At 43.3% G+C, this 22,324-nt stretch overlaps 4 protein-coding genes across 5 annotated transcripts in view; 3 read left to right on the top strand and 1 right to left on the bottom strand.

The window, feature by feature from the left end:
* Positions 1-13,756, top strand: part of LOC128299096 (AP-1 complex subunit gamma-1-like) — a 39,321-nt gene extending 25,565 nt beyond the window's left edge. Inside the window, exons 5-11 of the mRNA XM_053034958.1 lie at positions 9,796-9,863; positions 9,940-10,270; positions 10,718-11,675; positions 11,740-11,938; positions 12,283-12,403; positions 12,488-12,731; positions 12,816-13,756. Coding sequence (XP_052890918.1) covers positions 9,796-9,863; positions 9,940-10,270; positions 10,718-11,675; positions 11,740-11,938; positions 12,283-12,403; positions 12,488-12,731; positions 12,816-13,460 — 2,566 coding nt within the window. The 3' untranslated portion in view covers positions 13,461-13,756. The remainder of the gene's footprint in view (positions 1-9,795; positions 9,864-9,939; positions 10,271-10,717; positions 11,676-11,739; positions 11,939-12,282; positions 12,404-12,487; positions 12,732-12,815) is intronic.
* A 77-nt stretch (positions 13,757-13,833) lies between these two features.
* Positions 13,834-15,479, bottom strand: LOC128299099 (dynein light chain roadblock-type 2). The gene is made up of 3 exons (XM_053034962.1): positions 15,317-15,479; positions 15,139-15,217; positions 13,834-14,983 (listed from the first exon to the last, which is right to left on the bottom strand). Exons 1-3 carry the CDS (start codon positions 15,317-15,319, stop codon positions 14,772-14,774), a joined length of 294 nt encoding a protein of 97 aa, XP_052890922.1. The 5' UTR covers positions 15,320-15,479; the 3' UTR covers positions 13,834-14,771.
* A 2,076-nt stretch (positions 15,480-17,555) lies between these two features.
* LOC128310125 (glutaminase kidney isoform, mitochondrial) lies at positions 17,556-21,135 on the top strand. Of its 2 annotated transcripts, XM_053046677.1 has the most exons (3): positions 18,533-18,893; positions 19,108-19,204; positions 19,273-21,135. In XM_053046677.1, the coding sequence occupies exons 1-3, from the start codon at positions 18,751-18,753 to the stop codon at positions 20,869-20,871; spliced, it is 1,839 nt and encodes a 612-aa protein (XP_052902637.1). In that variant the 5' UTR covers positions 18,533-18,750; the 3' UTR covers positions 20,872-21,135. The 2 variants fall into 2 exon arrangements, with proteins under 2 accessions (XP_052902638.1, XP_052902637.1); XM_053046678.1 differs by lacking the exon at positions 18,533-18,893 and adding an exon at positions 17,556-17,569 and having other exon boundaries at positions 19,108-21,135.
* A 507-nt stretch (positions 21,136-21,642) lies between these two features.
* On the top strand, positions 21,643-22,053 carry LOC128298757 (uncharacterized). Its single transcript, XM_053034535.1, has 2 exons — positions 21,643-21,651; positions 21,700-22,053. Exons 1-2 carry the CDS (start codon positions 21,643-21,645, stop codon positions 22,051-22,053), a joined length of 363 nt encoding a protein of 120 aa, XP_052890495.1.
* Positions 22,054-22,324: the final 271 nt, after the last annotated feature.

Here is a 22,324-nt window from a genome sequence, read left to right as displayed (position 1 = left end):
CGACAGCAATTTTGCTAACAGGATGAACGAGATAGTACAGTGCGTCACATAACTATAACCTCCCATAAAATTGTGACGCAAAATGTGATTTATTTATTATGTTATTGTATAATACACATTTTCATAATAATTTAGCGTAAATGTAATGTATAATTTTTGTGTGTATTTTAATATACAAAAAAAAATCTAGTCTTATGGCTATGTTACACACTGTCAATGGCAAATAATTCATTTTTATTTGAACAGGAAAGTTAGTTTTCCAAACACAATTTAATTATTTTCTAACGTTCATCGTCCTACCAGCCTTTTCGCCGAGAGAAACAAACAAACAACGGCTTGAATTTATGCTCTACAATCGCTCAGCCGTGTTGAACGAGCAAAGTTTTCGAATAATACCAACCGAAACCAACGTCCAGCTGGTTTTTAGTGCCGCTTCGTGTGGTTTCTTTCATCATCGGACGATTCATTTGCCACTGCTTCATGCTGATTTACGAATCGAGTCGAAAGATTTGGTCTCGATTTGCAATCTAATCCGCAAAACTTTTCACCCTTAAAGCAACTGCGATCAAGGATTTGTTATCGGAAATGCGAATATTTTTTTGTATCCGTTTAGGTTATAAGTTGAAGGCAAAAAAAATGTCACAACTTATTGAATCGGCCTACGGCGAAAGTTTTAGTTTATAACCAATGGAAAAAGTTCTGTAAATTCTGCGGTGATTGAAACCCCCGAGGATCCTTCTCGCACCGAAAAAAAGCAATGTGATGAGCAAGAAAATAATTAGAATTAATAGCTTTTCCCTTGCTATTGATGAATGCGCGAAAGGTAAAATTCATTAACGACAAAAAAACGGAAACCCTTAAATTAAGATAAGTAAAACGATCCGTGGTGCTCCCGACGGGATCAATGGGACAAAAAACTTTCCCGTTGACCCTTAATTGGACAGTAATTTATTTATTCTTCCCGAATTTATACCAGCATACCCCACGCAAAGCTGCGCTTATCAGCAATCCTCAAAACCCAATCAACTGTGCGTTCTTTTCCTTTTCATTTTCCACGTCTTTCGCTGTTCGCTGACATTGCTCATAATCGTTCCGACACTTTCCATGGAATTGTGTCGTCGAGATGGATCGGTTTTTTCTCTAACGATTGGCTTTTGCCCACATTGCCCCATAAACCGTTGTCCCAGGATACGCTGCCGTCCCACCACGACAGGGTGTGCTTGAGAAAATCTCACGAAAACCACTTAAGATGCTTATCGAATGACCGTAAACAAGTGAAAGTTTCCGAAGGAAGCACGCTCTCGCCGCTTGAAGGTTATTCGGCCTAAGGAGGAAGCACTTCCGCGTCAGGGCACGGCTGCCGATAGAGGAATGTTTGCACGGGAAATCGTTTATCAGCTGCTTAGATAAACCGGATTTCTTTCAAAAGCTCCCCTCGGTAAAATCCGGGGCCGGGTAATGGATCTCGGGCAGGAGCATTTGCTTATTTCATTCAACTACAAAACACGTACTGTTAACTAAATTGATACTAGAATCACGATAATCACTTTATAAAGTGATGCTTGAAGAAAAACCTGTTCGCCTACAACCTGCAGGGTTGTGGAGTTCAACGTCGTTGTTCTTTCATAACAAGAAGTTGGAAATTTGCGAGAGAGAATTTTAATTAAACGAGAGAGAAAACTTTTAGCGCACAGCTTTTAACGAATCTTTTATAACAAGCTTCGCTTTCCACGTCGCTTTTCGATCGGTTCTACCTGATTAATGCATTGTTGGGGTTGTGATAAACATTGCTTAACTCGCTACTCCCCTTAGGGGTAGACGGTAACATCAGTCCCCGAATGGTCTTAAGCGGTTTTCCATTGTTGTTGCCAGGCGGCATTTTACCGAAATCAGTTAGAGAAAGTTTGCCTGCGAAGAACTTTTGTTCGCCCAAACGACATGGCGACTTTCAGCCGTGTAATTCCCATCGGGAGCGAAAACTTCGCCCCAGCCCACCCCAGCGCAAAACGGTTGCAAAAATCTGTTGCAAATTAGATTCCTTCATTCAGCACAGTACCGGCAGCAGCAGTTCGACGTTGAAGCGATCCGATTCTGTGTCAACCTAGCGCACGCTTCAGTCCAGTTGCAGTGTTAAATTTCCTATCGACTCTGGCTCGATTCATTTGACCGGCTTTCGGGAGCGGAAATGGAAAGCATGATGGAAAAACATGGCCCCGACATTTCCCCCTGTTCTGTTTGTTAGCATCCCAACAGCGCCCGGAAAGAAGCGACAACACGGACGCGCCTTTTGTCCTACCGTTTTGGGTCGCTTTATCAACTGGCGGGCAAATGAAAGCACTTGTCATTAGTTCATTCCGATTTCATCTCACAACCTTGAATGGATGTTTCCTGCTGCCATTTCCTCGGATTTTGGAAGGAGTGAAAAGCAAAAAACAACGAACCATTACAGCTTTTCCAACGTTTCGCGTCGCACGACACGTTGCTTTTTAACGGCTGGGCTTGAAATTTAAAATCCAGAAATGTTGGAGGATTAATTGCTGTGAAGAATTCGCCGGAAATGTTTTAATTGCCCGTTCGGAATGCTCGAACGTGTGACGGGGACGCAATGCCGGATGCGGATTTAATCTCCCGAAATGGGCACGTTAGCGTAAACTGCTACAAGGCCGAATGTTATGATCGATCGTAAAAAGCTCGTTAAAATGGTTTAGTTTTTTTTGCACAACGCAACATAGAATGTAAATTCAACCTTAAAGTTCCTCATTGCAGGAAGAAAAAATCCACACTCTATTAAATCAAACATTTGCTGCTCGTACCAATTTGGAGCACAAAAAATGGACTAGCGACTTACTGTTAGTTATAGTTTCCGGTAGGTGATGAAGGAAGAACAAGTCGACACTATGTTTACCTACATCAATGTCAACCGTACCGCAAGCTTTTTGCTTTTTTTCCCTTTTTGCCAACGTTCGATGTATATCATCGTACCAAATTAGCTTCTTATTCATTACCTGCCAGCTCCCTGGACGATGTGATTCGTCGGGTTCCCTCCAAAACAAGCAACTAGAATCCATGTTTCCATGTTTTTCCGTTTTTTTTGTGTTGTTCCTTCAATGCGAACTAAAAAGCCTATCTGTTGGGGAGATTTATTTACTCTTCGTGCTGCTCTATACAACCACCGTGTCCCGGGAGGCCCCCGAAAATACCCCGTGAATGTGCCCCACAGAACAACTGGCGGCCTGGTTCACCTGTGGCTGGTGCACCAATACGAAAGCTGGGCCCCCAACATGACAGGCTCATCAAAGGTAAAATATTCTCCCAGTTCCTACCGTGCGGAGTTGGGGAACCTTTTCCCAGTTTCTTTACCTTTTTGTCGCAGCCATCAGTGCTGCCCATCGCTTCTTGCACCGGTGCCATTTGTGTCCAATGAGCCAGGGGGTGGGAAGGGGGAGACCCAGCAGCTGCGAAAACGGGCTTGGGAACTGTTTTTGATCGTCACTGGAAGAGCAGTTTGTTTTACCGTTTTACCACCTAGCATTTCGTTTTTATTTTTATTTCAAGTTAACCTACACGTTGGGCCCAAAACAAAATAGTAAAACGATGGCAAAAAAGGAATGAAATCCTTATTCGAGCTGTTGGGTCTTCACACTAAAGAGCCCCGAGTTGCTGAACGAACCAGAAATGGCTGGAGCTTTATGCACCAGCACCTTTTTAAAAGCTCTTTGCATTTCCCTGTGTGTGTTTGTGTGTGTGTGTGTGTGTTGGACGGTGGACCATGTGCATACACATCAGTTCCACTTTGTTTGCTTTCATCCGATTGAGTTCCCGTGACATTTGGGCGACGAGTTGCACCGAATACTGAAACTACAAGCTTCCAAGGTGTAGGGCCAGTTTAAGATTGCTTTCCAAACCAGAGTTACCCTACCTCGCATTTGCTCTTTAAATGTAGGATTTCTGGACAATTTTGACCTCCGTCACTTAACCAACATTAGCAAACAAAAATATCCCATTACGATAAGCGATACTAAACAAATACGCGCCCTTTGTTGGCAGGTAGACTGGATTCTGGAAGCAGCAAACTCGACTGTCGAAGTTGAAGAACAATACCAAGTCCATTTACAATATTGAAGCAGCAAAAGTTTACCTTTTGCTTCCCGTGAGGTAATGAGAGCTGATTTGATTTTCTTTATCTTTTCGAGTATGGTAAACCTGATCCACCGCCTTATCGTTCCATTGCAACATTAACCTTTGGTTACATGAATTCCTGGACAATGAAGGGAACCACTTCCAGCAACGACGACGTAGCGTGGTGACAGTCAATGAAGCGTCCGGATGGCAGTGTAGATGTTGTCATTGAGTCTGATAAATCGATAAAACGAAGCGAATGAACGTGTAACAGCAAAACTTACGATTCAAGTGCGATAACGTGTGCGTGTCTGTGTTTTGTGTGGGGTGAAATTCGGTGACGACCAGTAGGTAAGCAGAGACAAAAGAATAGTTGTCAGTTAAACGTAAAAAAAAACGTACTGGCCTACCGATCAATATCTCGGAGTCTCTCGTCATAACGATTTTCACGACGCGATAGATACACACGGCCATCATACACAATTTATCGTCGGTCAACGGATTGCTAGGATTGCTCCATCGCCGTTTCGTGTGAGCGTGTGAAACCAACCGAATATCCAGTGCCAACCTCAACGCAACTAATGGCCAATACTGAACCATATTTTCCAATTCCACACCCAAAAATCTCACTCGCTGTTGATCGGAGTCAGCAATGTCAAGTTAATAAGCGATAGAGCATGTTGTATTCTTTTTGTTCCGGTTCGCAATCCATACCGCACAATGGAAAAGTAAACACGAAGAAAAAAACATGAAAATGCCACATTGCCACAAAAGATAACAAAAAAAAAAAAAAAAAAAACAAAACGATGATCTTAAATGGCATGGCCTGTTACTGGTTAGATTTGTGGAAATTGGAACAGGACGTCAACGCTGTCGGGTTTGCAGTTGCCTCGGGAAGTGATAAAAAATAATGAATATTTGCAAAACGATACGATACGGTTGGCATTATTGTTAGCTGACAACCGCTGCTGGTTGTGGTAGCGGCGCTTCACTCAAGGGCTGATGTTTGCGAGCTTTAGCAAATAAACTTGTCCTGATGTCCTGTTGATCCTAATCAATGCTAACGAGTGCGGATTTTTCTTCTAGCACTTCGGTTCTGATAGGGCAAGATGTAAAGGTGTTCCTCGAGGAAGTAAGTACTTATTGCCTTGTTGAGCGGTTTAAACACTGAACGAAATGAACTCTCCAGAGCGTTGCGAGAAATTGTGGCACCGCCAACAAGCCAACTTGAGTTGTTTCACTTATTGGTTTGAATGAAACACTCTCATTCCTGCCAGGAACTTTTCCGACTTGTTAGTTTTATTTTTCTAAACAACTTTTTTCATTCATTCATTCGCCCAAATACGAAAACCTTGTACCCAATTACGCAGGAATTCGCCAAAATTCCGAAACATCATAGAAACATGAGTATGGGGTGGAAAGTTTTGCAATTACTTCCAATCATCCTTATTGGAACAAAAATGGGAATGGCTTCCAAACCATTTAAAGTTATCATAACTTTATCAAAAAAACCTCAATGGGGGGAAAATCAATTTCATGAAACTCATATCATTCCTTCAAGAGCACGCACACATTGTGTTATCTCCAGTGAGTAAGCCAGGAGAAGCTTACCCGTTGCTTGGCTTTTTACAGTGCGTTACTGCCACAGCGCTCTATCCGGGCACGTTGCATACGAAGAAACTGCGAATGCATCCTTTCCTGCCCACATAAGCACGAAATCCATTATAAACGAATAGCTCTCATGCTTCGTAACCAGTCCGTCCCAACCAACCCGAACGAAGCGCTCGAGAAAATAAATCTTCCTTCACAAATGGGCAAATTTGCGGCTTCTTACCATATCATACGTTACCAAATGCACACGTCGACAGCTATTTCCCGGTGAAGAAATATGTTTCCAATTCGGTCTAGGCGAACAAAAAAAAATCGACCAAACCCCAATGAACTTGGAATAGCTTTCGAATGAGCTCGTCTCTCGACCCGTTCGACACGATAAATGTTTGCTCGGGTAACTCAATCATCTATCAATCGTACATTTGTGTGTCTGTGTGTGTGGAAGTTTTCCATGTGCAGCTGAAGCTCAAGCAGCAAAAAGCTATCATAAGTAATTATTCCATTTTTCTTGCCTCCTAAACGATTGCTGGAAAAGATTGTGCAAAAAAGATGCCAAAAAGCCACCCCGGGATAGTGATTAGTTTGCTACTGTATTACCGTGCAAAAGGTTCCTTGCGTTTCAGCCACGACCAAACCCTCCTTCGCAGAGCAATCCCGTTTGTAGAGACGTAGCCGGCTCAAAAGACACAACTGACACACAAGACTATCAGCGGTAAAAGATCACTCGGGCTAAATAGAAGCGGAGAAAATGTGTGAGTGATCGAGGGAGGAGCTGGAGCCAGCTGGGAAGGATAATCGACACAAGAAATGTATGTCTGCCATTCAAAGCGGGGTCAGGAAGAAAAGAGGTACCCACCAGGCATGGCCTTCCATTTGGTAGCAACGAATGGTGGGTGCAAATTTATGGCTTCACTTCCGTACGCGTCCAATTCGGGCCGGGCAAACACTGTGTATGAATATTTGACGATTGGGGCGCACCGAAAAGCGGTCGAGCATGGAAGACGGAGTAGTAAATGGTACCGAGCGATGATCCTGGTACCCGGATGGTGGCAGGATGTGATGCCAAATGAAACCGGTCCGCGCTTATCTGGGGGTTGCTTGTTTTTTTTTTGCTGCTTCCGTGGTCTAATTTTGCGTGCAACAGCTGTTTGATTCGTTCAAGCGTGAAAAAGGGCAAACCGAGCCGAGTTGTGGTTGAGCAATATTTCGCGACAGCTAGACAGACGTTTCGTGCGTTTCGTTCAATAAACTGATGGAGTAGAAAAATGGCTTTTGACAAGGCTTTGAGTGTTGGGCACGTGTGTACGCGGTACCTTTTGCTGTTCATACACTAACGCGAAGGAATGTATTACACGACCTGGATGTACGTGGCCGAAGTGAGCTGAATACAAGAAATAATATAGCAACAGAGGAGGAAATTTTATGGAAGCCATGATTGTTGCTCGGAAAATGTCGTCTATTTTGTTTAATACTGCCCGTAGTACAAGAATCCTTGAAGATACTCCATGCTTGGCAGTATTTGCAGCAAACAAAGCCACCGTAACATCAAAGGTGCCTTTCTTCCTTCGATCTCGCTTCCCTTCGCATCATATTTGACCCTTTGCCGAGTGCTACAATGTTATTGTGAGGGCAGATATTACCAGATTCGAGCGCACACCCTGCAACACTCTGATAGTTTCACAACATGACACCCATGAATATGACTTCTGTGAATGGCCTGTGCCTGTGCCGGGTGTGCCCTCCGGGCATGTATTTGTTTGTGTCAAACAGCTTTCTTCTGTACATCAAACAGGCCGCAATACTGGACGATCAAGTGACACACCGAGTGGCGGGGAGAGAGTTTAGTTAGAGGCGAGCATAAAGTTAAAACTGTGACAATGTCCCAAAACCACTGTTCATCGGACTCTCGTCCTGTAGGACTGAATGTGGATTGAATGCTTGGCACGTACTTTGGTTCCGGGGATGCTTCTTTTTTTTTTGTACCAACTTACCATTTACCCAGCTGCCTTATCGCGAGGAAAATGGGGTGGTAGCGTCACGTTCGGACGCCAACCATCAATCAAACGAACTCGGACGGGTCTTCGCCCAGCCCCTGAGCTGGGTCAGGAACTGGAATGGGAAACCTCAAAGACCATCTGTTGTACGCAAGCTGGTTGTGTGTTGTATTTTTTTCCTTTAAAGATGAACATACATCCCTTTGAATATGGTTCGAAGTTCCAGCATGATTCTTTTCCACTTAGGACGCAGAACCTGGTACTGCGGTTTTTGGATTACATACCGGATAGTATGTGCACGGAAATATGATAGTTTGTCACTACAGACAGTTATTAAATTGTGTCCGTGTATTGGTTGGAAGGATTCCAGTAAACCGTTCAATAAATAGCATTACTGCTCACAAGCGCTTTTTCGCATGTAGTAAATGGATTGTTGCTTCTGGCCCAAATGGAGACGCCTGGTTGACGTCAATAGAGTTTCTCGCTTCCCATGAAATAATTTTACAATTTCACACAGTTTACTGACACTTCCAGCTCCACTAAGCACCAGTTCTGGAATTCAGCATAATGGGAATGAAATATTTTGATTATTATCTGTCCCTATTATCATCCATTCATCCAACTCAAGATTAATACATCCGTTCCATCCCTTGATGCTTGATGATAATGTAATGGTAATGGCGAAAACATATCTCCCCATTTGGTCCCGTTGCGTTTCGATCCAGGCGGGGGAGCGAATTTTTGACGTATTTATCACAGTGGGATTATTCAAATATGAGAAAAAAAACCCTCGGGATGCTTATACAAATAATTTATGGACAATCATTTTGTGGTTTATGGCCCGCGCCGGCTTGTTTCACTGTTGTGCTGTGTGCGAGCGTCACCTTGCGGTTGTTGCTGCTGCCAGGTCCGACTGGCTGCTGTGCTTTAATCAAATAAAACCCACATCATCCGCGCAATGCCAGAAGCCACCGTCCAATACTGACCTACAAATCGTGCGTATTTGCATGTGTTTTTTTCTAATTCTCTCTTTCTCCTTGTATTTGATTCCTACGCTTCTTTTTCCCATACCTATTTAAACCTACTTTTTGATGTAGTTGCCGCACCCAGATTAGTCGGTGTGCGAATGGACGAAAGAAGCCGAGCTTGCCCAGTGGTTGTGCAAAATAACGGCTTGTGGGATTTACTGTGGTACCCGGCCACACTTTGACGGCCTGGTATGTTTCTTTTCATGGCGGTTGTGTTTGTGCCACTGACACGTAAACTGATTACGAAATTGAAGCTTTGCTGTAAATGAGAGTTAGATGCGGTACCGTTCCTTGGTGCCCATTTACGATCCGGACCACGGGCGAAGATCCTTCTTTGCTTGATTGGGTTGTACTAATAAAACCGTGATTGTTTTATGGATTGTCAAGCAAAACACAGGGCGCTTCGTTTATACATATAACCAATACCGGCAAAGCATTTCGCGAAAAATGTATAAAGCAAGTGCGCTTAGAAACATTTGTGAAATGTATTTTTAAATAACATTTTAGCATGAAAACCGAACATGTTATAAAGTACTTTAACATAACAAAAAGAAACCTGAGTTAGGTTTCAAACGATTTGTGGGCAAGCTTTTTCCACAACCTTAAAGTCATTTATTTCTACTAAGGGAAAACCACATAAAGGAAACGCAGTGTGGGTGTTAGTTAAATGGTATGAACGACACCAAAGGCAAAGCAATGAAGGCTAGAGCAACACGCAAGTCGAATTCTTAACACCTTCCTAAACTAATGATGATGAAAAATAGCCCACAGACAAACCGCCGAGCAGCTGAGTAGCGTTACAGCACGATGTTTGCCTTTTCCGGTCGTAAAGAGCCCGAAACAAGAATAATTTAATCATTAATGAGCTTTGTTTTTTTTTGTTGCTTCTGCTCAAGTTGATTAAATTCGTTCATTCCATTACATCGAACGGGAAAAATAATATTGTGGAACACCACGCATAACATTAGAAGCTTTAATTAAAAATATATAAATCAGACTCTAAAACGCCTCTCGCTTTTCGTATTCTCTTTTTCCTCTTACAGGTATAGTCCAGGACTGACCATCAACAACATTAAACAGGTGATCAACGAAACAATCGAAACAAATATCTGTAGGTATACGGCATGAGTTGCTAACAGTGCGTTCCAATTTAACCAATGTTCGACGTTTCCTTCTCACCTCTGCAGTACGAAAACCGGCACCGACACGCTTGCGGGAGCTCATACGACAGATCCGGGCCTGCCGAACAGCGGCCGAGGAACGTGCGGTAGTCAACACAGAATGTGCCTACATCCGGAGTACCTTCCGCGAGACGGATTGTATCTGGAAGTGTCGCAATATGGCAAAGTTGCTGTACATCCACATGCTCGGCTATCCGGCCCACTTCGGACAGGTGGAATGTCTAAAACTGGCCGCAAGCTCAAAGTACACCGACAAACGGATAGGGTATCTGGGCGCGATGCTGTTGCTGGATGAGCGTACCGATGTGCACGTGTTGCTTACGAACTGCCTTAAAAAGTAAGTAACGCGTTTCCTTGGAAAAAAGGGACCGGTAAGCCAAAACTTTTGACATAAAACGAGTTCCGAACGAAGCTTCGTAGAACTGAAAAATCCTTGGACTGTAGGGGTTTACTTCACGCAGAAACATACTAAAAGTCGTAATTAAACGACCGTAATAAACCATACTAAGTGCATAACGGTAAAGCAAACTGGATTGTTAATGAGCTTTGACTATTTTTATGTTTAGCTCTGTAATTCAACTAGCTCCGTGCTTTCCAGGGTCTTTGAGTTGAATGTGATAGAATTTAATTAATTAATTTAGTTAAAACTCCGAGTCAGTCAGTTCTCTTTTGTACATAATCCAGACAATGTAAAGAATTCCATAAAATATAGTGATCGCTAACAAAAATGCATCTTACCATTTCGAACCTCATCCTTATGTACTCTGTTTATCTTCCATTCCAGCGATCTCAACAGTCCCACACAGTTTGTCGTAGGTACTGCACTGTGCACACTAGCCGCCATCGCATCGCCCGAGATGGCCCGGGACCTGTGCAACGATGTCGAGCGTCTGATCGTGTCCACCAATGCGTTCCTGCGGAAAAAAGCGATCCTCTGTGCCTTCCGGTTTGTGCGCCGCGTCCCAGAGCTGATGGAGGATTATCTGCCAAAGTGTGAAGTGTTTCTGGCAGACAAAAACCACGGTATCCTGATCGCCACCATCACGCTGATCACGGAGATGTGCGAACAGAGCGTGGCCGTGTTGCGGTACTTTAAATCCATCATTCCCACACTCGTTCGCATGCTGAAATCGCTCACCGTGACTGGTTATTCACCGGAGCATCTTGTCAGTGGTGTAAGCGATCCATTCCTGCAGGTTAAGATACTACGTTTATTGCGTGTACTCGGTCATGGCGATCCAACACAGTCGGAAATTATGAACGACGTACTAGCGCAGGTTGCCACCAATACGGAAACGAGCAAAAATGCCGGCAATGCGATCCTGTATGAAACGGTTCTCACAATTATGAACGTCGAATCGGAAAACAGTTTGCGTGTGTTGGCAGTTAACATTCTCGGACGCTTTCTGCTGAACAACGACAAAAACATTCGCTTTATCGGGTTGCTAACGCTCGTCAAGACCGTGCACAAGGACATGACGGCGGTACAGCGACATCGCATAACGATCCTCGAGTGCCTTTCGGACGGTGATCCATCGATACAGCGATGTGCTATGGAACTGTCCTTCACCCTCATCAACACACAGAACATCGAAATGGTTGTACGGGAGCTACTGCGGTATCTCGAATCCACCGATGCCGAAATGAAGGCGCTCTGCAGCAGCAAGATCGTACTCGCGGCCGAAACATATTCGCCTTCGATCCGTTGGCATCTCGATGTATTACTGAAAATTCTTACAATCGTAAGTAAGGGAATGCCATCTGCTGGAAAGAATAGCTCGTGAGCGATTATTATCCTTCTTCTAGGCCGGTAATAACATCCGGGACGACGTGATCTCGTCCACCATACAGCTCATCTCGAACAGTCCGCAGCACGAGCAGCGATTCATTACCAACAAGATGTGGGAGGCTATCATGAACATGAACCAGCTCGAGAACCGGCAACCATTGGTGCAGGTGGCCGTGTGGGCGATCGGTGAATATGGGGAAGCTGGAGGATTCGATGGTAAGCTAATGTATTCTTAATTATAAAAGTTCTAATCCGCCTTGGCAATGGTTCTTCATCAATCGTTCCTATTGCAAACGGAAAAAGACTTTAGTCATAGCAATTAATACTAATTTGAAGTTGCATAAATAATAACAAATGCCAGTAGCATGTGCTATTCATATGAAATTTGATACTCGTTAGAAAGATTACTCCATGATTCCACAAATACTTTCCCCCAATTGGATCAATACACGAAACATCATCGATTACTTGAGTGTAAATAGGCACCGTTTCGACGTTGGTACATTAGCTGCATAAAACATGGGTTAAATATTTTATTTTTTCTCGCATTCCCAACGCAGAGTTCGAACTAATTGAACACTATCGGCAACTGTTGTGGGCACCGCAGCTATCAATCACCACCAAGCAGTACATTCTGGTATCGTTGGCCAAAATCAGCGTTCGAATAGATGGCTGTACACCGTAAGAACCCCTGAAATGTTCCACTTGATAATACATCGGTACTGATCACGCAAACTGTTACTTCGTACATTGTATCGCTTTTAGGGACATTCAAAACATCATCAACTCGTTCCGAGTGCACATGAATATCGATCTGCAGCAGCGAGCAAACGAATTTTCGCAACTGTTCACCAACTACAAACACCTTCGGAACTCATTGCTCGAGAAGATGCCAAAGTTAAAACTATCAGAACTGACCACCTCAGAATACAATGCTGACTTTGCGTCCCCAGATTCAACCGAAGTTGAACAGCAGCAAGAAGAACCGGTCTCTGTTCAGGAACCATCGGTAAGCTAAATGGAGTCTTTGGTGTAAATCTCTTCAAATGATCTTGATAGTTTAGTAAATATTTTGTTCAATTGTCTTTTTAAGAACCAAGACATATTGCTGGATTTGTTGGGTGATTGTTTCAGCAGTGATGGGAACGGTAATAATGCACTTGCCGTTGTGCCCGTCTCGCAACCGCTGTCCACAACTCAGCCCTATTTGCAAACGACGAGCTTTAATCAAAGCGCACTATCATCGTATAATAATAATGGACCAATGGCAGCTGGCACTACCGACAGCATAATGGATGTACTTGGTCTAGCAGCACCAAACCAAACGCATCAGACAATCGATCATACTACGATACCCGCGATCGACGTTTACAACAAGGACGACGTCTATATCCGATTCTTTATCCATCCCTATCCCACCATGGGCGAACAGCCACCATCATCCACCGGAGCTCGTATCACCGTACAAACAACCAATGGATCCCAAGCTACAATCGAGAAGTTCCTCTTCCAGGCAGCCGTGCCGAAATCGTTCGTACTGACGCTACGTGAACCGTCCAGCACGGTGATGCCCCCGGGCGGAACGATCATGCAGGATCTGTTGATTGCACGTCAAACATCGCCCACCCTAGGTGGCACCGGGTTACGCATGAAGGTTCGCTTTTCGTACGAAATTGAAAATTACTCCATGATGGAACAGATTGATGTGAACGAGTTTCCGAACGGTTTTCTGCGCTAGCAGTAAAACAATCGTTAAGCGTTAACGTAGGATAGCCAGGAGTTGAAAGTAAGCCAACCGATTGAATGGTAGGATCGCCTTAGCACTTTGCAGAAAGTAACACAATCCAGATGAGAAATAAAAAATGTAAATGCATCTATTGTTAGAAAGAACGTATAATGGTACAAAGCATACGATAAAACTGGGGAAAAGCCGCATAATCATTCTTTTGTACAGTGTGTAAAGAGAGAGACACAACAGAACTGCACTATACAAATGGAAAATTTACCGCGCTACATGCCCAGAGAGATATAATACTGCAAAATCAGGATTTTTGCTATACATGTGAAAATTGAATACAAAATTTCCCCCTTGTTCTGCTTTGATATCATCCATCTATCGGGATTCACGGCTGAAAAGCCGGTACATGTGATCAAAATGTATTTTATCAGCAAAAAACACACCCACCTAAACTACTTACTTTGTATGCGTAATAATGGACCAAACTGTTAAACCAGAAACTATCCTAAGCTGTCTTTGTAGAGTGGAATTCACCCAGTACACTTTCATCTTCACACCGTAGCAGAATCGTTGACATTGAGGCACATGAATAGACGAGGGTAAAAATATCCCTTTACGCACATCCACCGACCCGTTCCCATTGATTCACATCATGAACATCGAATTGACGGCAACCAAGTACTTAACGACTGATGAAACGCTCAATTACAGTTTTCTATCAAGTAAGCATTTCACGGTCCGGGAAGTTTGTTCGTAACTACTACTTTCTAAACAACTTACAAATGTGATTTAAGGAAGAAATTCATCTGCGAATCTATTCTATATCAGCGTTGTACGATGCAGGGAAGAGAAAGCTGCAGTCCGAACGAGTGGCAAAAAAGTATTCGTTACTTTGAAACCGACGGAAAACAACTGTTCGAATGTTTGTGAAGCGAGATTTTAGAAATGATGCAAGAGTATGAATGTGTTTTAATCTTTTTTTTTATATAGATGAACTATAAATAAAACATGTTAAGAAAAAACTGTCTTCAAACCCTGGCGTGTGCCTGTATTAATATTTTATCGCGATATTTTTTCCTCTTTACGGATAGACACTATAAATTATGTTGGAAAGTGGATCGTGACCACTAAGCAAAAATAGCACAAATCAATCTATGAATTTTATATTAAACTTCTCTTCAATTAAATTGCTTTTCGTGTACGGTAGTGCACAAGGTTTCATTTTGATGGTTTAAAGGTTCTTACCGGCAGAAACGAGGAAAGCTAGAACAAAAACTGCCCTACTGAACCGTGTGTGGCTGGTCAACCAGTTCAGTCCGTCGGATTTTGAATGACAATTAGCAAAAAGTCCTTATCTGGAGCCACCATTATTTCATGCTTTTTGGATCGGACCCGCAGAAAGGATAAATCGTTCGAAGGATCCAGATCACGCACCACGGACCGGGCTTTATCGGACAGCTGGCTCATTAACCCGGCGTACTGCACGGTGGACGTATTGTCGAGCGTGCTTTTTACGGGGATTCCTACGGTTACAGAAACAGAAGCTAGGTTAGTAACTGGTCGGAATATTTCCTACTGCAATCGGTCCTCCATCGATGGCATCTACAGAGTGACACCCAGTAGTCACAATAGATGACATCATCAAAGAAGCACCGTTAGGTATCACACTGCAACTTACCTTCATTGTTGACTACAATCGTTCCTACAACACCTTTGTGCGATTGAATTCGTTTTAGTGTCTCTTCTACCTCTTGCGACTGTAAAGAAAATAATCAATCGAATTGTATTATTGCTGGGAACTTCCATTCTGCAGACGTTGCCACCTGCTGCAGGAATACTGTTTGTATCTTGCTCACCATTTTCTCGTGCTAATGGAAACTGTACCGTTTGCCGACACGTTCGTAGTGCTTATTAACCTTCGAAAACTGGGTTCAATGGAAATATTGGCCGAAAAACCCTTGCAAAATTGTCTTTTTGTGGAAGATATGAGCAATTTTCGTCGTCGCAGCTACCTTCGATTCGTTTTGTTTTGACAACCAAACGCAGCGTTACCATGATGACAGATCTAGATCTGTCGTTTGAAACGATGTAACGGCGTTACTGTTGGTGGTGAATGTAATGAACAGGGTGGTGAATAAGCAAATGAAGATAATTTTTGAATTGAAAACTTAAATTTGCATGTTTGCTGTTAATGCAACCTTTTAATCCTGGAATTGTAATAAAGATGACAACCGGACAGTAAAAATAATATGTCTTGCATTACCCCGCACTCAAAATGTATTCATTGCGTAGTGTTATAAGCAACACGTGCTACAACTGTAGCTTGAAACATACAATTTCCCTGTTGGTTTGCAGCTTGTATCATATGCTAAGATTACGGAAACGAATGCTTTGCATTCCAGAACTAGCATCATTTTAATTTTAATTGTTCTCTGCAGTTATTAAGTATCCCATTCAAAATTGGAATTGTTGATTTTTCTCAACCATGCAGGTTTAGATGCGTAAAGTCCATGATTCATCCAATTTACATCGCGCGCCGCATCACGTATGCCCTAGCAGCAGTTTTTTTTCCATCTTTAGTCACCTCTTTATATGGCATTTATCAGCAAAACGATAACGATGCTGTATCATATGGTATGGTATGAGTCGGTATGTTTACATCTTTGAGCTCTGTTGCTCACAGATTTATCCTCTCGTGCGCACATAACGCGCAAATAGAAAACGCAAGTACCACTACATTCAACCACACACCTGCCGGAATGTTACCCATTTTCAAGACCAACTCGTACGCTCTTCTGTTTTAAAGTTACACACATACGATGAATTACACCCACCTCAGATGATGCGATAAAGAGTGGCACTTATGCTCACTTTTGGGAACGTTTAGTTTACTACAGGAATCGCAAAGGATAGGACTATCACCGTTGCACAAGCGCAGGCCCACCATCGCCCACAGACTGTATGTCGGCAAACTCAAGCAGTGAGAAGAGAAAAGAGCGAATGGAGACAGCTGTACATTGTTGAGAGAAAATATGTAACATGAGTCCTGGATAGTGTACCGCGTGTCCTTGCATCTTCCTTATCTGTGGCCAAAGGAGACCAAACGCTGATTACTTCACCAAAGTGATTGGCAACAACCTGACGCCATCTAAAGTGCATCCGCGGAGGATTTAACGATTGAAAAATTTCCAACGTAAAGTGGGTGGGAGACGTGAGAAAAATCGATTTACATGTAGTTCTTTTACTGCCCTTTTCAACAGTAAATGACTGCGGTTTTGTGTAACAGTGAATGGAACGCTCTCGTAACAAGTGAACCCCACGTGCTGTCAAATTTTCGGCAGGTTAATAATCAATATATTTTACCACGTATAAAATTCGCTCATTGCGAAAGGTGAATAACCTTCTGGCGACCCTTTAAAAGTTATTACTAGGCCAAAAATCAGCAACGGAATCAATAGATTGTGATTACCTTTTGGAGTTTTACAGTGCTCCACCGCGTAAAGTAACATTGTCAAGCAGATTTTGAGATGATTATCTCTCGTATAAGTGTAAATTTACAAAACTTAACACATCACCTTCAGTGTAGCACTGCAGCGAGTGTTATTAGTCACGGATACAGGGGTATCACGGGTGTTGCTAGCTTAGATACATCTTCTATACGAGCAAATCCAGAAAATTCTTCAAACAAACACAGGTAATTGATGATGAAGCCATCGAACGCATTTGGAGAATAACTCTTCCAACGGTAATTCTAACACGAAGTAGTTGGTTAGATAATAACCATGCCAGTTAGTGGGAGGACGGACATAATCGGCCACCCAAAACGTGTAGCTATAGCTATCAGCTGTTTGGATAAACAAAGCAATTATTTTCCACGCTTTGCATATCAGTTAAACTTATGTAAATGAACCTACTTTAGTTTTATGCATAGAATAGCAAATTACACAATTTCACAATATTGCTTTAATTTCCACATTACGACCATTCTAAAGCATGAGTTGGTTTTTGTTTTTTTCCTCGCTTTTCAGATTTTGGACAACCTTACGTCCTTACAGCCAAAAAGCCCACTTCTATAATGTCGATAGAAAACGTCCACCTCCGTCAGATGAGTAAGTATCATATACGTACAAGCTAAAGATGGCTCATTCATTTTTTAAGCATAATACTGCAAAACTGCGTCAGAATCACGCGCCAACACCAGCATTTAACTGGTTTCATGTTTACCTTCCTCATTGGGGTGGATCGGTAACGTTCCAGTGGGCAGTTGTAATGTTTGTTGAAAGTCCAAGATTAGAACGAACACACTGAGGTGACAAGTGTTTACTGTATTATTTGTCTGGCGGATGCGTCTCAGCATCTCGTACAGCAAAGGTAGCATGCGATACCGTCACGGAGGAACAGACTTATTACGTCTTCAAATACACTTTATCGTTTCCCACGCAAGAATTGATGACGTAGAATGTATCAAGGGGATAGAAGATGGATGTATAAAAAGCCTTACAAAAATCCTCAATCAACCATACACAAATTACCAGCAACATGAGTGCGTCCTAACACATGGGCTCGTCTTACGATTCTATTAAATGAATCCAGCAACAAAAACCATTTGTAAACAACTTCCTAGTGAAGATTGGTCCCAAAATCTGCGTAATATGCCGCAATCGCTTTCCCTGGAAACTTCTTCTTCCTTCGATCGGGCTCCCAAACCATCAACGGATGCTAAGCAACAGTACAAATATTTATCGCCAGTTGTTAGCGGCTACTTGTCAGTTAATGAGTATAAGCATTGTCCGCTGCATCAACATACTAAGAGCAAAACAGCAACAACCGACGTTTGATAGTGATAATAAAAACATCCACCCATCTCTTTCAACTCAATGGTAGTCCATTTTTCCGCTCCATTTCTCTGTCCCCTGTTGGTAACAGGTTGATTGGTTCATGCAACGTGTTCAATCGGCCGAACAAACGATCGTCGTAAAATAAATCAAATAATGCTTGCGCACGAAGAATTCAGCAAGAAGCTCGTGCGAAGAAAAGTTGCTAATGTTCCGGGCTTGATAAAAATTCAAACGACGTTCGCTTATATATTTATCACACCTACACTGATCGAATATTTCGAACAAATAAAAAGCCCTGCGCAACGGTCGAAGTTTTGATACTTAACGATCGCTATCATTCGCGAATGGTTGTGTTTGATCGAAAGTGGCGGAGTTGTGCTTGCGTTGTGAAGTCGTTGTGCTATCGTTGAGTGGATAAGTATTTTAACGGAGGAAAATAAGTGCAACACAGTATGGAGAATCTCATGCAGGACGATGATGCGGACCAGCAAACGCTGTGCGAACAAACGTTTCAAAAGTTAAATCGCACGAAAAGCAATGATGTTACTCCCCAGCAACGTGAAGCATTCGTGAAGTTGCTGGCTAATTTCGTGAGGTACGGCAACCGTGACATTTCTCGCTGTAAAGTGCTTCATAACGAAGTTGTTGAAAGTGTCAATATGGATGTACAAAATTATTATCCTGAGGAATTTCAAGGAATTGATTTGAATTTGGTGAAAGTTTGATACTGTATTTATGGAGATTGCATGTTGAGATAAAACTTTTACTTTCGCAGTTAGTTTACTAGATTTTTACATTCCTCTTTTTAGACAACGCGATTCCGACAAGAAACACTCCGAGGACCAACTGTTCCAAATGTTTAAGAACAAGGAAACGAACACAGTTAATATGGGAAAATTCCTGGCGGTAAGAATATTCGTGGTGTACTTTATGGTTTTTGAATACAAGCCTGGTTTCCGGGATGTCTCCCACAGGAATTGCGAACGATCGGCATTCGAAGAACGGATCCTCGCATTCAGGAGATGATGGAAAATCTGAAGCGTGTCCACAAGCTCAATAACTACGAGCACGGATCACCCCACACCCAGCATTTGAATGAGGAAACCTTCAAGGCCGTAATCGCGCCAAACATTGTGCTGATCGCTCGTGCCTTCCGTCATCAGTTTGTCATTCCGGATTTTCAGGGATGCACCAAAGACATTGAGGAGATCTACTGGAAGTGCAAGAGCAACGCGGATGGTAAGGTAGCCAACTACATCCCTCAGCTCTCGCGTGTTAATCCGGACTACTGGGGCGTTAGCGTGTGTACGATCGATGGTCAAAGGTTTTCGATCGGTGACACGTCGGTGCCCTTCACACTGCAGAGCTGCAGCAAACCTCTCACGTATGCGATCGCACTCGAAAAACTGGGCGCCCAGGTGGTGCATCAGTACATCGGCCAGGAACCGAGTGGACGCAACTTTAACGAGCTAGTGCTGGACTACGAGAAGAAGCCGCACAATCCGATGATTAACGCGGGTGCAATTTTGACCTGCTCACTGCTGAAGACACTCGTCCATCCGGAGATGACGTTGGCGGAGAAGTTTGACTACGCGCAGACCTGGTTTAGTCGCATGGCGGGTAATGAACCGCTCGGGTTCAACAATGCCGTGTTCCTGTCGGAACGTGAGGCTGCCGATCGGAACTATGCGCTTGGCTTTTACATGCGCGAGCACAAGTGCTACCCAGAGAAGGCGAACCTGCGCGAATGTATGGATTTCTACTTTCAGATCTGCTCGATGGAGGCCACCTGCGATACGCTCTCGGTTGTGGCGGCCACTCTCGCCAACGGCGGTATCTGTCCGCTGACGGAGGAGCGCGTTCTGCAGTCGGAAAATGTCCGTGACGTCCTGTCGCTGATGCACTCCTGCGGTATGTACGACTTTAGTGGTCAGTTTGCGTTTAAAGTGGGACTGCCGGCAAAATCGGGTGTATCGGGCGGCGTAATGCTGGTCATTCCGAACGTAATGGGTATGTTCATGTGGTCACCACCGCTTGATCCACTCGGTAACAGCTGCCGCGGAGTACAGTTCTGTAAGGAGCTAGTGGACGTGTTCAACTTCCACCTGTACGATAACATCAAGCACGGTTCGAACAAGAAGGACCCTCGACGCCATCGGTACGAAACAAAGGGTCTGTCGGTGGTGAATCTGCTGTTTTCCGCTGCAATCGGTGATGTTACTGCTCTGCGCCGTCATAAACTGTCCGGGATGGACATTACGCTCTCCGACTATGACGGTCGAACGGCACTACATCTGGCCAGTGCTGAAGGACACTTTGAGTGTGTTCGGTTCCTACTCGAGCACTGCGGTGTTCCGCATGATCCGAAAGATCGCTGGGGCAATCGACCGATTGATGAGGCGGAAACGTTCGGCCATGACGATGTGGTAACGCTGCTGCGACAGTGGGAAGAGAAGGTGCAGAAGGCTCAAACGTGTGACGCTAGCGAAACGGGCTACAACTCCGACCAGGATAGCGATGCCTCCAGTGGGAAAGGACCCAAAGCATCGAAAGGGTCAGAAATTTTACCCTGAGCTGTGTGAAGAGTTACTAAAAAATACGACAATAATTATGATGCTATCATTGCGAACAGTGAATCATCTGCCTCATTCTACGTTATTTTAATCAAATCGATAGTCAACTAGATATTAGGCATTCATGTACTCGTGTTTCATCACATATTACCACTGTGTGTGTATGTGTACCTATATCGTACGCCATTGTAACTAGTGCATGTCAATTATATTCTATCGCTATCGTACACATCCAGAACTCATACCACATACAACTAGCGAAAATGCGTGTGAATCGAATAAATCAATAAAATAGAACTTCTAAAGAGACTGTACCCAAAGCGAGGCGGTTTTTTTTTTATTGTACCTTTTTTATTTCGCCTAGCTAAGCATAAAATAAAACAAATTATCAACCCTCCGTAGGGCATGCTGCCGATAAATAATCGGAATCCCATTATGGAAGGTGAAAAACAAACACTAATGCTTCTAATGCTTTGCGGTCTAATGACACATGTCGATCCACACCGGTTTTTGGAAACAAAAGGGTTGCATTAGCATAAGCGTCTCCCCTAGATACAATTGTGTCTAGCTTTTTTTTCGGTCTAGCTGCGACTTGAGCTTGGGTCTATGATAGGAACCCACGTGGGTGTGTCTTTCTTTTATCGATTACAACTCGAATGCAAACGATTGAAGGTGGCATGGTTCTTGGTTAGTTTTCGACATCGGTTTCAGTCTTGTGGTAACCTCTATGAGTGAACGAAATGGTTTGTATCTGAATTCGGATTTGTGCAAATGCAGTATGTACACTTCTATTCTGTAAAATTGCTAAGGTTTTCTAACCTTTTGTAGGAAAAACCACCAAGTGTGCCACCACCCGAACCGGAACCGGAGCCGGAAAATTTGCACGAAAAATACATCGACTATTGCTTTGAGCGTATTCGCCAGGTACGATTAGTGAAGCAAGTAATCGTGATGAACGAGTGTGGCCATCCAGTAAGGAGCACGATCGAGAACACGGAGGAAGCGATCACCACTGCTGGGCTGTACGCTAGCTTGAAGGATAAAGCATGCTATTACCTGAAAACAATTGATGCAAATGATGATTTTCTTATGTTGCGTATCAAAACACGTAACAATGAGGCTATAATTAGCACCGATCCCGATCATGGTCTGCTCTACATCACTGTTCAGGTCCCGGAATGAGAATAGTGAATTGTAATAAAATCAACATAAGGGAAAAGAAATTATTCTTTAGAACGACCTATTTGAGAAGCGTTTCAGTCTTCAGTACCATTATATGTTTAAACTTTTAAAAGCACCCCGTATAATTTTGTAGTTTAGGAGCCTGAAAGTATGCAATGTGTACTTTTTTGACCACCGTTGCAGCGATGTAAGGCGCCCGATTGAAAATGTCAATGTGCAGTTAATTTTGGAAACTATTTCATTAGAAATTTCTATGCAGAAAAATTAATTA

Source organism: Anopheles moucheti, chromosome 2 (assembly GCF_943734755.1).
Source record: "Anopheles moucheti chromosome 2, idAnoMoucSN_F20_07, whole genome shotgun sequence".
NCBI classification, from domain to species: domain Eukaryota; kingdom Metazoa; phylum Arthropoda; class Insecta; order Diptera; family Culicidae; genus Anopheles; species Anopheles moucheti.
Note: the sequence above shows the minus strand (reverse complement) of the source record. Positions and strands in the feature narration are given on the sequence as shown.